General features: G+C 37.1%; 1 protein-coding gene across 4 annotated transcripts in view; it reads left to right on the top strand.

Annotated features, from left to right (window-relative positions):
• The window catches only part of ambra1a (autophagy/beclin-1 regulator 1a), an 82,386-nt gene that overhangs the window by 31,576 nt on the left and 34,078 nt on the right, over window positions 1-16,732 (top strand). For all 4 annotated transcript variants that reach the window (XM_051901787.1, XM_051901786.1, XM_051901788.1 and 1 more), the window contains 2 exons: window positions 10,814-11,002; window positions 12,140-12,294. In XM_051901787.1, the coding sequence (XP_051757747.1) occupies window positions 10,814-11,002; window positions 12,140-12,294 (344 nt within the window). The remainder of the gene's footprint in view (window positions 1-10,813; window positions 11,003-12,139; window positions 12,295-16,732) is intronic.

Raw genomic sequence — 16,732 nt, 5'->3', positions numbered from 1 at the left:
TCCAAACTTTTTACCCAAAATAGGGCGATGCGAGCGTTATGGAATGCTAAACTCTCACGTGTAATTTATGTTTACTAATATTTGATGTCGGAGGGTGCCCTCGCGCAGAAAGTCCACAAGTGAGACTCACAGGAGTAATAAAACTTATGACATTCCAGGAAATCCCTAAAATGAACAAAGAATGAATAAAATGCAGATAAATATTTTGACTGATTAAACATGAAGATAATTATGTATATAGTATATATATATAGAGAGAGAGAATTATATATGCAGTATATAGATTGTATGTGTTCTTTAAGCCATCTCGGGTATTTCCATAAGAATAATGTATAGATGAATTTGACCGATAGCATTATTATTTTAAATTTTTTTCAATATTTCTTTATATATTGTGATATATTGTTATTGTGAATTATTTTGGCCATAGTATAATGAAAAATCTGATATTGTGACAGCCCCAACTATAATAACCCTGACCCTGAGGAAAACATACAAACAACTGCCACAGTAATAAATATGAAGACCTCAAGTGACTGCAGGGACTCTGAACAACACTTCAGTTTCACCAAGTTCATATAAGCACAACATAGTGTGCTCCAGACAAATTGTTGGGGAGAAAACGCCTCCTGATCCAATTATAAGAAAACGAGAATAAAGGACTTTTAGAACCGACGAAGAGATTTTAAAAGACTCAATGTAACACGCACTGATCCATTCTATGTATTCCAGCACTTCTTTTACTAGGCTCATCCTGTCAGATAATGACCAGTAAGAGGGATGTGTCACACATGTGTCCACCCGAGTCCTGCCTGCTTGCTTTCCTCAACCACCACACAATTAAAGTTCAGCACCCTATCACCTGACAGCGCAGGGACAGGCACCTCCAAGGGGCGATAATGACATTGTTCAGCAGCAGGAGGCACGACAGGTGAATCACTGGCCTGCACATTGACTGTTGACTGATATTTCTGAGCAGTCAACCTACTCGGTAGCCCTGGACACCTACCAGCCGTCCTTAGCCATCTCTCCACTGTCCACTGAGAAGACAGCAGTTTTCCCAAGAGAAGCCTAGAGACTCTGTAACAAAAAAAAGTTCTGCCCAATTTTACAAAGCCGTCCTTAGACTCATTTGAGACTAAAAGGTTGGAGAAATCTATTGGGTAATACAATCTGATCTCTAGCAAAAACATCTGAGCATGGTGGGCCTTCAGCTGAGCAAGCTCATTATCTAACTTGAGCTTGTATTCTCCTTATTAACTACCCTTTCCTCAAAAGCCTTTCTGGCCAGCTCAGCCAAAGAGCAGAAGTATTAATGAGATGAAATTTTTCCATGCTCTCTGATGCATCTACTTCATGGTAATGTATGGCTTCAAGAAGCTGAAATTAACAGAGCATCTCAAATTCAGACCGTGGAAGAGCTCTACATCCAAGTTAGCCATTATTTTAATAGAGAGGAAAGCATGACTGGCTGCACAGAAGCTCTGGCGATGATACAAAGCGCCAATGTACATGTATATCTGCAGGTTTGATACGAAGTACACAAAATAAGTAAACTCAACTAATTGCCAGTATAATATAATACAAACTCTCTGTCTAGGGGTAATACAGTAGCCAAGGTCCCTGCCTCTATAAGCTAACATGTTCTAAAGTGTGTGGATGTTTTGCTCATTGAAGTCATTGAAGTAATGAATACGTTAACAAATGATTAAGATATATAGAACAATTTGGATTGGTGCATGTTGATCCAGAGTTGTGGCAGTTGACCTTTCTTCCTTCTTCTTGGTGCCGTCTGCCATTTGAGGTTTAAACCAACTCTGGTGTCAGTTGGTATTGGGTACTGTATGATTGGTATAGTTTAGTTCAAAGGTGAAGATGCTGTTGTGGTGGTGGTGGTGGTGGTGAAGGTGGTGAACAATGGCAAATATAATGCTATTTAGATAAAACCACAACAGTCCATTATTGTGATTAATTCAGAACAGCAAGACATAGTGTTGTCACGGTACCAAAATTCCAGTAGTCGGTACCAATACCAGTAAAATTTTACGGTTCTCGGTACCAATTTCAGTACCACAGGAAAATCTGTTGGAACTATTTTACTCTTTTATTTAACTAGCCTATTTGTTAAAACATATTAAATATGATGGTTATCATACGTATTAATATTTGGAGTGTGTATGTATGTTTGTGTGTGTATATATACCTCAATGAAAAAAAATTTGAAATATAAAAAATATAGGCCTCTAAATAAACAAATGCTCAAACATCCATTTTGAAACAGACGTGTGTGTTTATTTTAGCTATTCCTTCAGTGAAACAACACACTACAGCCTGTAAAACTATGAAATAAATATCAGTAAATAATGGTAACCTAAATAATAAGAAAGTTAAATATTATTTTAAAAAACATTCGTTTTTTATTTCCACACAAAGATGCGTCATATAACCGCTCTGTTTTTTGAGAGGGATGAGGGACACGAGCAGGAAAGAGACCATTTCTCTTTAATAATATCTTCATGTTATCTCCTGATGTTACACGCAACTGACACTTGTTGTAAAAGGTCTGAAGAGCGAGTTTTATCGTCAGACATTCATTATGTTTGATTTTGCGCTGCCAGAGAAAGCAAAACTAAAAATCACTGGCGTGTGTGAAACGCACTATACAAATAAACTAGACGTGCCTTAAGAAGTATAATAACAAGCACAAACTGTGTTAAATATAAATTGACGTGCAAGCAAAAAGGTTTCTGTCCTACAGTGTTTTTTCTACTTTACCACAGTAAAGAATGCGAATATAATAGGCCTAATTAAAAGCGAACCAAAGGAAGAGACGTTTATAATCCCCTGCGTGAGTGAAGATTTGAGAAAAGAAACAGAGATTCCATGTTCAGTGGAATTACTAATGGAATATTGTTAAATTCTTTGATAATTGGGTGACCAGATCGCGATTCACAAAACAGATAAAGCCGACAAAGCTTAAATGTATGGACTCTCTCATTCAGCATGAACCAAAATGTTTCCATGGCTGCGATGTCGCATTTAATTGTTAACTAGCCTATTTCTTCTGTAAACAAAGCTTTGTGCTTCACTCGTGTCATATTCACGTAAAATACTGGCACAGCTCTATCAGTGGGTACCGAATGTACCCGGATACTCGGTACTCCCGGTACTACAGAAATGCTGGTATCGTCACGTTTTCAAAATTTCAGTACCGACTTGGTACCGAAGTACCGGTACTTTTGACAACATTAGCAAGACACATGCTTTAGTTTCATGAGGTCAGGTCTAAGACTAAAGCAGTGTGTATCTGTGTGTTTATAAATATTAATTAGCTAGATTGTCACAGATTTTCAGTTACCAGCAGAGACAGTGGACAAATCCAGCTCATAAAGCTTCTGAGATCTCTGAAAGCTCACATTGAGAAACCATTTACTTCATTCTTCCAAAGTCAATAATGCCAGAAATCTGCTGGGGATCATAAATCAGTGTAATTGTTACTCTGACTAAATGTAAGCCATCACAACTGATATATCATTTTAATACAACTCGGCTCATTAATGCGTATTTAAGAACAAAGTAGTCTCAGAATTTTTTTGGTGGCTTCAGCAGAAAGCAAACAACTGACGTTATGATGCCTCCTATTCTCCTATTCTTCCGTCCTCTAGTTTGTTACAGTTAAGATGAAATTATCAGCCCTGTGTACTTTTTGTTCTATATAAAGACCAAAACAGAGGATCAAAGACACGTTTCCAAGCCCTATGTTGTTGCAGTTCTTGAAATCAAAGATGTTTCTGAGTTGCCTTAACTGAAATCTCTGGATTGCTAAGGGCTATGTGGAATTTTGCTGGGATAGCAGCACACACTAGTTTTATTTTAATTAGGCGAGCTATGAGTCAATTCAAATTAAATGCTTTGCTCTAGTTCTTTTTCAACCCAAAGTCCTTTCTCATTAGAGGAAAGCAGGTGTAGAAAGTTGTCATTTTGTGAATATATATGTATATGATTTTTGTCCCCTTTCTAGGGATGTCACGGTGAGGAAACTTTCATATATAATAAACTTACGTATATAAACTTGTGACAACACCTGAATTACCGATAACACTGGGTGTAGGGTAGATTGGAGGAGGGGGGTATTTTTAATGCACGCTCCCTTTTCATGTGTACTCTGTGTATATGGACCGGCAGTACTGACCACACATTTTACAAGATATTTGTCAATGACGCTCAGGATCTGCTGCGCACCAGATCCTCTGCTATCGTCTTGTCAGTCATCTTTCCTTACTCTCTTCACGTGATAAGTGAAACCTGACTCCTGCATTGTGCTGCGACTCTGGAGCTTCCGCTGTGTGGAGCAGAGCAGACAATTTCAGTTTATAATTGTAGCGTCCATTGTCCAACTGAACTAAATTGTTTTTATTTCTATAAAAAAAAAGTTGGGGCGGTGCCGCATTGGCCAGATAATGTAATCGGTGTACGTCCGAACACAGTTTAACACTGGTAACACGACTACCGCAGCAAGCCTACCCCCTTCCTTCCCCCTCTATTTTAATTTCTTTTTATATGTGTGCTGATTCGTTCTCGTGCAGTGCTTGTAAATGCAGACTCATTGGGTTTTAGTGTAGCGAGAAGATTTTTGTGACACTTGGAAAGTAAAATCCCAAATGAAATTCAGACTGTCACTGCAGGGCTGATTGTAGAGTTAAGGTGTGTTTTATGTTTCTGTGAATTCTCAGAAGCTGAAGGGCTTTTTCAATGGTTGTAGAGCTCCAGTTTTGAGATAATAATAGATAATGTACACACACACACCAGACTCATTGATGCAAAAAGGCAACATGAATATCTATGAATATTCATTTTTCTGATAAATGATGAAGAGGATTTTATGTAAAATACCTCAACCTGTTTAGTATGCCCACGGCTGCAAAGGAAATGAAATGTGTGGCTTCTATATTACAGGGGGCCTGTAGTGTGAAACGCTTGCAGCGGCTGCTTCATTAAATCGTTGCCACAATAGCATATCTACATTTAATGATATAAAGTGCACAACCTCTTTACTGTCACCTTTGGTAGCTAATATTGGAAATCTAGTGGTGCCCTAGAAAAAAACAACTTTGCTGTCCACATTACAGAAGAAATGGGGAATGCAAGCTGCTAAGTTGAGATGAACCACTGAGTGGATGTTCACCCCAATACAAATGTTCAGCACGAAGATTTTGGTGAATGAAAATGCAGATTCACTCTCTGACAATAGATGGTACTTTTACAAAAGCAAAAATACCCTGGTTACTCTGAAAGTCAATGCGCTATGTAACTTTTCTGGTACCTGCTTTTCACAGAGAAAAAAATTGTCAAACAGTATTTATATGTTTTCAAAAGGCCGTTCAGATTTTTTATTCATTATAGTGTTTATGAAATAACACCAAATACAGGAGTACAGAGACAACTGGTTCCAGATTCTTCCTCTGCTATTTGCTGTTGCTTAGAAAAACACTCTGTTTATGAGTGCCACTGTAGCGTGGCCACACAATTTAAAGTTTCCGTTCGGGCACCAGACATCTTAAATAACTGTCAGAAAAAAAAAAATAATAATAATGACCTCACTCAGCGCTTAAACCAAATAAAGGACTCTCCACAAAAGTTTCAGAATCAAGAGAATTATTATTTCACTTCATTCAGGCATTCAAATAACAAAAAGAACTCTTTTGGGCATTCGTAGAAAAACAATACACATGTGCAAAAATACTTTAAATCACAGTTTCATAACCATGAACAATAATAACAATAAAAAATAAAAATAATCAACCAACGTTTCTCAAAAAAGAAAAAAAAAAAAAAGAAAAAAATCTATATAGTTGGCCTCTTTTGTGTAGGGCTAGGGCCTATAAATTTTGCGAAGGATTTTGAGATCGAAAAAAGTTTTGAAAGTGTGGAAAAAGTACCGTCTGATCTCTTCTATTTTTGAGATTCAAAGAGGGACTTTGCACAAGAATAATTTGGCCAGCAGTCGAGTTTAAAAGGGAGTAGAAATAAAATCCCCAAACCCGTTTGTCATGCCGATAAACTCTGTCCGGTATATTCCGTTTCGATTGCCTCAACTCTTCCTTGTGCAGAGTATGATCTTGTGCAGTATGATCTTGTGCAGTATGATCTTGTGCAGAGTATGATCTACCAACGCGATCTTCCGGATATATTCCCCAAGGATTGAAACTCAAGCGATAATGGTTATACTCCAAAGACGACCATAATATTCCATGCAAACGTGCAGCAACACAGTTCTGCATTTCCACCTTGCTCCCACTTCCGTGACTCGTCTTTTCTTCCTCCTCTACCTGTTCTTATTGTCTCCTTTTTCCAACCACACCCTTTTTTTTCATCATCATCTTTTATGATTTTCATTCAGATAAATAAATAAGGACAATTATCATAATGAATTGGTTTGAAAATTTGTTATTTATTTTGCTTTTTCGTTCGTTGAAGGTGATAATGTGAACGAAAATCTGGTAGCATCAAAGTGTAATGATCAGTTACACCACCAAGTCGTGGTTGTATGTGAATCCTGTTCATTCACGAATGTTTGTGTTGGTCTGAACAGAGCCATTAACAGCTGTTAATTCAAATTAAAATGTTTATTGCACTGAATTTCTGCACCTTTCACTTCTCTGTTCATTATATGTTCTTTCAGAATGATTAATGCTGTAATGTTTAAGACAGTAAACCAAGACCACTTGTTTTGGGCACGTATGTTGGGTTAGTGATATAGGCTAATAACCAAAATGTTGTAGGTTCAAATCAATGATCCATGAACTATCACCAGACACTAAAGTCCATGTTACTGCAGGAGGATTCCCTATAACAAATGTACTGGAAGGCACCTTGAGTAAAAGCATCTGCTAAAAGACAAATGAGTTGGTGTACCTTTGGAATGCGTTGCTGGGCTTATAGTGTGGTGATCTCATTTATTTCAAACATAAAATCACTGACTACTTTATTATTTCTTTGTCAGTCTTCTGTATTTATCCTTTTTCTAATATTCAGTTGCTGTGATATTAATAGACACTTGAACTGACATTAAGTGTCTGTGGTTTTGTGTTTTTTTGAGACTGTTTATCATAGTGAGGTTTCTCCTTTGTCATCTGAAGGGCTTTTGTGTGAATGGTTGTGAAAGAGGGATGTTTGTGTTTTTATGAATGTTTGTGTATTTGTCGACCTTGAAACTAGAATATATTCTGTTTTATGTTTTTTTCCTCCCAGGGATGTGTTAATCCAATGCTTCTTTGAATCTGTTCCTTATCCCTGTCTCTAATTCTTGCTCATTTAATCTCTTAGTGACAAGAGACACATCTCTATTCTCAGACACATTTCCCAAGCTCCTCTGCAGAAGTCATGCCCAGGAAATCCCTGTCACTACTATCTTGTGTCTGTTAACTGCTTGATGACTTTGTACTGTAGTTTCAGACAGAGTGGCTTTGCAGATGACAGAGAATGTAATGGGAGTGAGTAATTCCGGACTGAACCAGTCTGGGTCCATAGGCTGTGCCGGTGGAAGGGATCCAGTATAAATATGCCTGTAAAAGCCTGATTTATTTCAGTTGTCCAGATGCTCTCTGTCCACAGCAGCTGGAGTCCTGAGCGCTCCGTTTATCATTCAGTGTCAGCCACAAACCCAATATAAACCCTAAAGATCATTCGTGCACCCTTGCGTCCACAAAAATAGATGATTAAAATGCACTTTATCTCATACAAGGATGGTCTGAGCTTCCCTCAGAGTGTCACCGGAATAGCCGTCACTTTACCCCGGCAAATCCATTACTCACGTCCAGTAGGGAGCTCAGTCTGCTGAAGCCGTGAGCCACTTATCCATCTTCAGCAGTGTGGGCCGACTCTCACCATTACACAACCTGCCCTTCTGACCCTCTCCTGCTATAAGACAAGAGTTTTAATTTCATTTTACCTTCATCATAGTGAGAGGCAGGTGAGATTTCTTTCATGTGCTCAAATCTTGAATGGAATTAAAATCGTTTAGCTCTTGATTCAAGCATTTATATTGAAGCCTTTAAGGGCAAGAGTGTAATTTTTAGGTGCCTCCATGAGCCAGTTTCCTACACTATTTCCTACACTAATTTTATTTTTATATTTATTTATTTTCTATCAGGTACACCCTTAAACATGGAATGCAGATACCAAATTCAGAACTGCAGATGGTCACTTTTTGTCATCACTTTTATTGCTCTTTTTTTTTTTGTCATGAACAGATTTCCCTCTTCTTTTCTCCCTGCTTCTGTTGGCCTGCAGTGAATAAGTGGACTTAAGTGATGGTGGGTGGGTGGGTGGATGGACATGTTTGTGGTTGAAAGTGTGTGTGTCAGGGAGTGAAATGCAGGCCCTGCCCGGCAGCAGCCTCATCACTGCTCTAAATTACTGCCCTGTTTAATTAACACACTCATGCTTAAATCTTCCCTCCTGTCCTCTCAGACTCTCTTGACCTTACTCAGTGAACACATGCACACAGATACACAGACACTGGGTGATTAAAACAAATCCATCTTTCTAAATGTGCATAATGACTCTCAGTCACCTGCCAAAACTCACCTGCTCTTGTTTATCTTGTGCCCTTACATGTTTTCCAGCGTCGTCCGCACGCACACTCACTCTCCAGCGAAATGACAAACACTTCAATCACACGCTCACATTCTAAAACACAAATAGCCCTAATTACACCTCCCACACACACGCACCTGATGCTTTATTCAGAGACCTCAGCGCAATGACACGCGTTGATGCATGAGACCAGAGCAGCGCGCTATTGTTCCGTTAATGCTTTGAATACCTTGCTTCATCTAAACAGTTGTTTTGAATCAGCTGTCTCAGTTCACTCTTATTTATGTTGTAATATCCCTGTGTTTACACTTTGTTTGTGTTCTGAATATTACTACCCTTCTGTGTATTAAGAGATGGCTTCATCGGGATGCAAATTGCCATGGAAACTGTAAAGGATTATATGTGTGTAACAGAAAATGAAAACGGGAATCAAAATTAATTTTGGAGTTGACGTGGTTCCCAGAGCTGAAACATTTTTTCTATGCCTCCTGCTTGGCAGAATGGTAGTCCTTGATGTGTGTGCATTTTATGTGTGTGTGTGAGAGAGAGCTTTATGTGGTATGGTGAAACGAGAAGGGTACATACAGACGTCTCTCTCTCTCTTGCCACTCTGCTCTCTTATTCATTAGTGTGGGCTGAACAGATGCGGCTGTCTGTAAGTCGCTAAATCACTTTTATTTCGGCTCAACTTATGGCAATTCTGCAGTTTCTGCCAATTTAGCAAAAAGATTGTTGCACAGAGTACTGCTTGTGTGCAAATAGAGATTTGGATGTGAAATAGAAATCTGGCAGATGCAGAGGCTGACACTGCAATCAGTTTTTGGCAATTTTTTTATGAGCATGCTGGTTTAACATCCTTTCTCTACAAAGTGGAGCTTAATGTTCAGTTTAAATACAGCAGATAAAAAAAATTAACTTTTCAAAATATGACACATTTAAAGTTTCAATGACTTATTATAACACTGTTCTAAGGCATTCCCTACAGTAATTTTTTTCATTGAGTGTGAATTTTTTATATTATTGTAACTGTCCAATGAGTAAAAGAAGCTGGTGAATTATAGCTTATAAGTTATATTCAAATGATAATGGGATTGCACATTATTTCTAGTTGGTCTATTCTTAAACACAAATGGAATAGGGTGACCATCTGGATATTGCTCTTTTGCAGGTCAGCAGACATGATTTTGCGGGACAATGCGGAACACGTGGGAGAGTGATAATAGATTATGTAAATATCGATTTATGTTAGATGGAAATTCTATTTGCAGACTAATTGTTGGATAATAATAATATTTAATTTGGTAATAAGCTTTCTAAAATATTGATTGTGATCGGCTTTGTATTACTGGCACTCAATTTGCTTAGGTTCAAGTGATATAACACAGGACTTATTCTGTCTACTAAATATATTGAATTGAATATGTATTTCCTTAAGCAGTAACGAGGCTATGCTACTTTATTAGACTATACAAAGATTATATGTATTTTTACCGGCTTGAACTTGTAGCCTGCTTTTGTGGATTTTGCAGCTTCAAGCAGAGCCTTTTCATCCAGTATGTGTCTGTAAAAATTCCTGGCAGGTGTTAACCTTCATCAGTTTACTTTTGCTGAGGTCCACACTGGCTCGTTTTCTTTGCTTTGTCCATGCAGCCATCATCAGTGGAAACACCCTCTCCAAATCGAACATTATGCCTGTGCAAATAGATTTCTAAAAAACCCCAATAATCGCAGTCTGCAATTTTTTATTAACGTTTTTATTGTGGTGTTATAATTTCAGGAAAAAAAAAATTAAATGCCATACACTGCTTATGACTTGCAGGGTGTGGGACAAAGCTGATTTTGCGACTATGAAAAGTAAAAGAAATATAATGTTTACATGTAGATTTTTTTTATTCTGCATTTAGTTTTTTTCTCCATTTAACTTTATTATTAATATTATATTTTCCATTTAACTTTTATAAAAAGTTAAAGATTGTTTGCTTTCTATAGTTGACCCTATTTTAAAATTAAAGCAGTTTTCCACTTCCACTGTCATCTGAAGCATGTAGAGATCTAGACCTTTTGTATTCAGTCTTTTAGATTTTTAGATATCTAATATTTGACAATATATGGTGTCATCAAAATCGAAATAATTCTTGGTTATCGTTACCAGACACAGTTTCCATATCGTTGCACACCTAATTTGAACTCTTGTGTCTGATTATTTCTTTTTCAGCTTCTGTTAACGTATTGGTGCCCAACTGTAAGATCTACAATGACGCGAGCTGTGATATCTCAGCGGACGGGCAGTTGCTGGCTGTATTCATTCCCAGCAGTCAGAGGGGTTTCCCTGATGAGGGCATTTTGGCTGTGTACTCCCTCGCCCCGCAAAACCTGGGAGAGATGCTCTACTCCAAGAGATTTGGTGAGTGACCCTGAGACATAAACTGCTTGAGCTCATAAGGGCTGTTAGTTTGCAAAAACATGACTCGCCTCCCTGTGCTGATGAGGGTTTAATACACTGATTGAGCCATCAGAGCTAAAATTATTTTAAACTTGTTCTTAATTAAATCAAATGCAAAGGGACATGGCTATTCGCATTGTCCTCTCTCTTTCTCTCTAATTGGCTGAACAGACAGCAGTGATGGAGCTCTTTTAGAGGCAGCTTTAATTAGATAGTCCCCATTTAAATGCCAAATGAAGGAAGGGCTGGGACCAGGCTGCTAATGGAAACCAGTGATGAGGAAGTATGAGTCCTGTTTGTTTTAGATTAAAGTAATTTGAAATGCGGTTCTCTCTCTCTGCGGGTTGGTCATCACCATCGTATGTACAGGCCTCAAGGAACTATCATTCACCCTATCCAGTAACAGTGGATTAATGAGAGCAATCAACCAGGAATCCTCAATACTAAACCACTCATTCTCATTTGCTGATCACATTGCCAGCACTCTGGCTCTCTAGCTCATGCACACGCCAAGCAAGGCTGATTTCTAAAGTTTAAATGGCTACAAAATTCAATTAGGTTTTAAGATGAAAAATTATATCAGCTATAATTACAGTCTGAGCAGGTCTAGGTGTGAACTTTTCTAATTTCATGCTTTAACAGATTGGTCTGAATGCTCTGGTTATAACATTTACAGCAATTAATTATGTGCAAAATGGATGTTTTAGTATTAATAGTGTTCAAAATACATTTCCTGGATTTTCATAATTTTAGTTTAGTTTTTACTTCAGGCTTACTGCTATGATTTGACTCTTTTTTTTTTAAATGTACTTGGTAATAATTATAATTTAAATACTGCTCAGCCAGCTCACTGAGTGTTTTATTGGTTTATTATATTGTTGCTTTAACAAAAAATTTTAAGACCATATACAGTCCTGCATCCCAGTCTTGTTGACCATATACAGTCCTGCATCCCAGTCTAATTTATTACTTTACATAATTGTGCTAATTTTGCAATGGTTTGGCTTAGGCTGTAGTTATAAGTCAATGTTTCTGTATTAGCTTGTTTCTGTTTGCCATGTTACAGCTGTGAATAACTGCACTGTGTGTTTGTCACAGGTCCAAATGCCATCTCTGTCAGTTTGTCTCCGATGGGTCGTTACGTGATGGTGGGTCTGGCGTCTCGTCGCATCCTGCTGCATCAGATCACCGATCACATGGTGGCACAGGTCTTCAGACTGCAGCAGCCCCACGGAGGAGAGACATCCATGAGGGTACGTCACTGCTGAACTCACGTCTTCTTTAGAGACTGCCACTGTTCTCGATACTTAACAAAATAAAAAAGGAAAGAGAAGCACTATTTGTTTTTAGAAATCTAAACCTCAGTATCTCCTTAAATTATACGCCTCTGGAAATCTGTACACATATCTCAAAATTATTTTTGGTTACACTTTATTTTAAGGTGTCTTTGTTGTAATTATACATTTAAGTACTAAGTAAGTTTGGTTTAGGGTTATTTGCATGTAATTATGCATAATTTATAGTTATTAATATTGTAACTCCATGTACCATATATAACAATGACACTGTAAAAGAAAGTGTTACCTTATTTTATTTTATTTAAAAAAAATTTTTTACATTTAAATGTTTACCAAAGCACTTTCAAAAGGTGGAGAGTCCAGACGGGCCACAAAACCCATTTACTTTTCTTTTTTTATTTCATTTTTAGTCAGTTTAGTCATACTTTTCATGACGTTTGATTATTGTAAAGTTTGGTTATTATTGGTGGTCTGCCTTATGTAGATCAGCTCTCCGTGCTCTCTACAACAGAGGGGGGAGTCTGGGGTTTAGAAAAGCCTTTGAGTAGGAACCTGACCTAGATACGCTCTCTTAGAAATAGAGAGGGAGGGAGAAGTGGGAAAACTGTGTATTTGTGTGGAGCGAAGGGCATAAATGGAAGTATCTACATGGTTGACTTTTGTTTTTGTAAGCTGTGCTCATGGCAGGATTCTGAATGTGGATTAATTTGAGAGCAATGGAGCAGGAGAGCTTCATTTTTATGCTTGTTCAGTCTCTAAACAGACAACACCAAATCTCTCTCCGCAGAGGCTGGAAAACCTTGCAGTGAGCCCTTGTTCACGTTTTCATGGGTATTTCACCAGCACTCCTCACTTTAGTCTCTATGTGCTTCATGCTGAGCCTAATTTGTATGATAAATATACAGCTTCCTCTTAGTTAGGCTGGCCACCATGGTGGAGTTCTTACAATTTCTTTGTGTTTATCAGAAACTGTGATGGCCTTAAAGAAAGTTAGTACCATTGTTATTGCTGCTAGAGCTGTTTTTAAAATATGATCCATACATGAATTCAGTCTCTCTTAAAGTCCTCCTGTGGTGAAAATCAGGTTTTTAATGTTATTTATATGTCTATGTGGTGTTTTAATATGCTTTAAGACAAACAATGTTATGCTTTAAGACAAACCATGTCCAAATTCATGCGTCAACAGCATTGTTGTGTATTTTCTCCTTAAAACTGCAGTGAAAAAAAAGACAGTGAAAATGCGGTTTGAAATCACCAGTGTGTATGTCTCAAACTACCTTGAAACCAATCACGTCAACGTGTGGGTGGGCTTTGGCATATCATTACTATGCTGCGAAGCAGGGGAGTCTCAAGAAAAGCCGGGTTACCCCGGAATATTTTCCTGTTGATATAAAAAATTGGGTACATTTAGCAACATAGCGGGTGAATTATGTATATGATGTATATTACGATGTTATGATGAACTATATGCCTTTCTCCACTGACATTCTAAGTTGTTCAAAGCGTTTCTAAGGATGCTGATTTTTAGAAAGCACAAGGTAGCTCTCTGACTCTGAGATGGCTAATGGGAACATGGTTTGTGTAACATTAGCAACACATTATTAGCTGTTTGATAACGTAGTCAAGCAAAAGGCTAATCATATTAATTACGTTGTAGAGAACGATACATAAAACACATTACCATTCTGTTACATCAACTTGTAGATGAGCCTCAGTTTAATTCGCTCTTCCTGTTCTTCTTCTGAATCAGTTTCTGGTTCAAGCATATATGGCTAAATTAAACCAGTATTTCCACTTGCCATTGTGTAGCATTTATTACAGTAAGGTTGACCAAGTGGATATCTCTGAGCTTGTGTGATTGAGTGGAGGCAGGGCTAATTTGCGTATTCATGGATCCGCATATACTAAATGAAGCAAGGGTGTAGAGTTACATTCAAGCTATTTTAAGGCAGAAATAAAATTTTTACAGAAAAAAAGGTTTACATATGCCATTTTGTTGATCAAAGATGAGATTTAAGGGATAAAATTATTGACTACAGGTGGACTTCAAGCTGAGAACACACTACATGATTGTAGTACATGGCCGATTATGAATGTAATTTGGTCCTTACGAATGATCATGCCCAAACGCAGTCTGTGCCAGTTGCGCTCAGTCAGTGTTTAAAGTCATGTAGTGTGTGGTGTCTAAAGATTCTAGTCTTAGAATTTAAGAACCAGCTTTTGCCAGTCGTCCTCACAAAGATCTTTTTAAATGTTTAATATTTGTGACTGTGCTATGGAGATGCATTCCCTGTCAAACATCATTTATCCTTATTTTTGTAATTTTGTCAAACACATCTTGTTTTTGATGTTTCTTTTATATTATTTCATAAGTTAACATTGCAAGTAATTTGTTCTTAGGCTATTCATTTTGTTCTGCAGACGGAAAAAGTGAAAAAATCTGTAAAAATTCAGAATAAGCAGCCATTTCTCTCATTTTAAAAATAATATTAAGTATTGTTTTATTTTGATCTGGAGTCTAAAAAAGTAAAAAATAAATAAATAAATAAATTTTAAAAAAGACTGTAGCTTATTTAGGCTATATAACTGCACTTGTTTCTGAATAATTTAATTTAAAAAGTCTAAAAAATGAATTTAAAAAAATCACAAACATTTGACATTTAAAAATAAAATTATTTTGTATACGCTTTAATTATATTTATATATTTGATGGAAATATGATGAGGAAATACAGTGCCTTGAATATATCTGCAGTCATACTTTTAGAGTTTCCAGTGTTGGCAGTCTCGTTAAATAGTATATTGGGTGCATTGTACATTTACTGTAGGCTGATGAAATGAAAATTAAAATATGCAAATAACATTTTAATTGACTTCTGTTTCAGAGTAAATAAAACAGTATTGTATTTTTGTTCTAACCGGTACCCTGGAAGGGGAACAAGTTTTTGCTCAGAACGAAACAGAGAAACATAGGACTTTATGGAAAAAAATATTTTTTTAAACATACATTGCTGCAGCAGTATCAACATGCATTTATCATTCTTACAGTCAAACATCATAAGAATAAATGTCTACCTTCACCATGAACCTAAAATTTGGGTTCAATTCCATTTTCTTTAACAGTTGTCCTCACGTAATTAATTTCAAACATAAACTCGATAATAAGAACACAGTGGTAATTTTTTAGCAACACCCTACATAACAGGACATTGTTTAACGTTTTATAAATAAAAAAAAACACCAGTGTTTTTGGCAGGGTTTTTAAAGTTTGTTTTCTCTCTGCACAAATTGCACTGCAAATACGTAGTGGCATCCATTGCATCCACAGTTGACATCCATGTTTGTTTCAGTACAAGATCTCACACAGTTGAGTTCGGCATAATGTCCCTTCGTGACTCACCAAACATTAAGTGTATTTTGTAGTGGACTGACTCAGTCGTTAGGTTTGTGCTCTTCTCTGACTGTCAAAGACTAGAATCTGCTCCAGTTGATGGAAACAGTCTTTAAGTGTGTTGAGTTCAGTCTTAGAATGTTTCAGCTAGTCATTAAGTTTGATTCCCAGCATTAATGACACTCTCAGGCACTCTTTCTCAGCTCTAATGGTTATTGTATATCACTACCAGGTGATGTAATGAAGTGGACAATGCAGTAGTGTTGTCAAGCAAAATTTGAACTGTCAGATAGAGATCAGATTCAGTGTGTGCTGTTTTAGTTAAACCGAGAGAAAAAAAAAAAAAAAAAAAAAAAAATCTAGTAACTTTTTTCCATTCTTTTCCATCCTACTTCCTAAAGAAATGTTCTGAATAATGTAAAATTCATGATCTTGTGAAAATATTTTTAAGTGTAGATCACAAGTAAATAAAGTTTTGGTCACAAGAACAGAAGACAGAAAAAAATAACAATACACTGTTAGGGTTTCTATCAGTGTTGCCAAGTCTGAGGTTTTCCCGCGGAGTTGGGCTACTTTTACACTGCGCGGGTTGTTTTTCATGTCCGCGGGTTGAAACGAACCCAAATAACATGATATTTAGCCCCTGAATAGTGAATTTTACCAGGGGAACCCTGCCAAAAACGTGGATTTTACCCCCTGGAACTTGATTTTTACCGGAAGGATCCCCCTGAAACGCCATTGGGCTAGTTTTGGGCTAGTTTTGAGTAGCAATTGGGCGAGTTTTGTTGTGAAAACCTGCAACCCTGGTTTCTATACACTGTTACCTGGAGTAAAATGTGCAACAAACTCATTTTTAAGAAATTCTAAGTAGATTTTTATATTTATTGACTGTCTATCTGACATGAAAATGCATTATTGTAATTGCAACATTACTAATTTCTGCAATAACAACAAACTCTAATTTCTATTGGCTGGCTACTATGTGAATGTAAAATGCCCCGCA

This window comes from Ctenopharyngodon idella, chromosome 7 (assembly GCF_019924925.1).
Source record: "Ctenopharyngodon idella isolate HZGC_01 chromosome 7, HZGC01, whole genome shotgun sequence".
Taxonomy (NCBI): Eukaryota; Metazoa; Chordata; class Actinopteri; order Cypriniformes; family Xenocyprididae; genus Ctenopharyngodon; species Ctenopharyngodon idella.
This window is presented reverse-complemented; position numbering and strand designations above follow the sequence as displayed.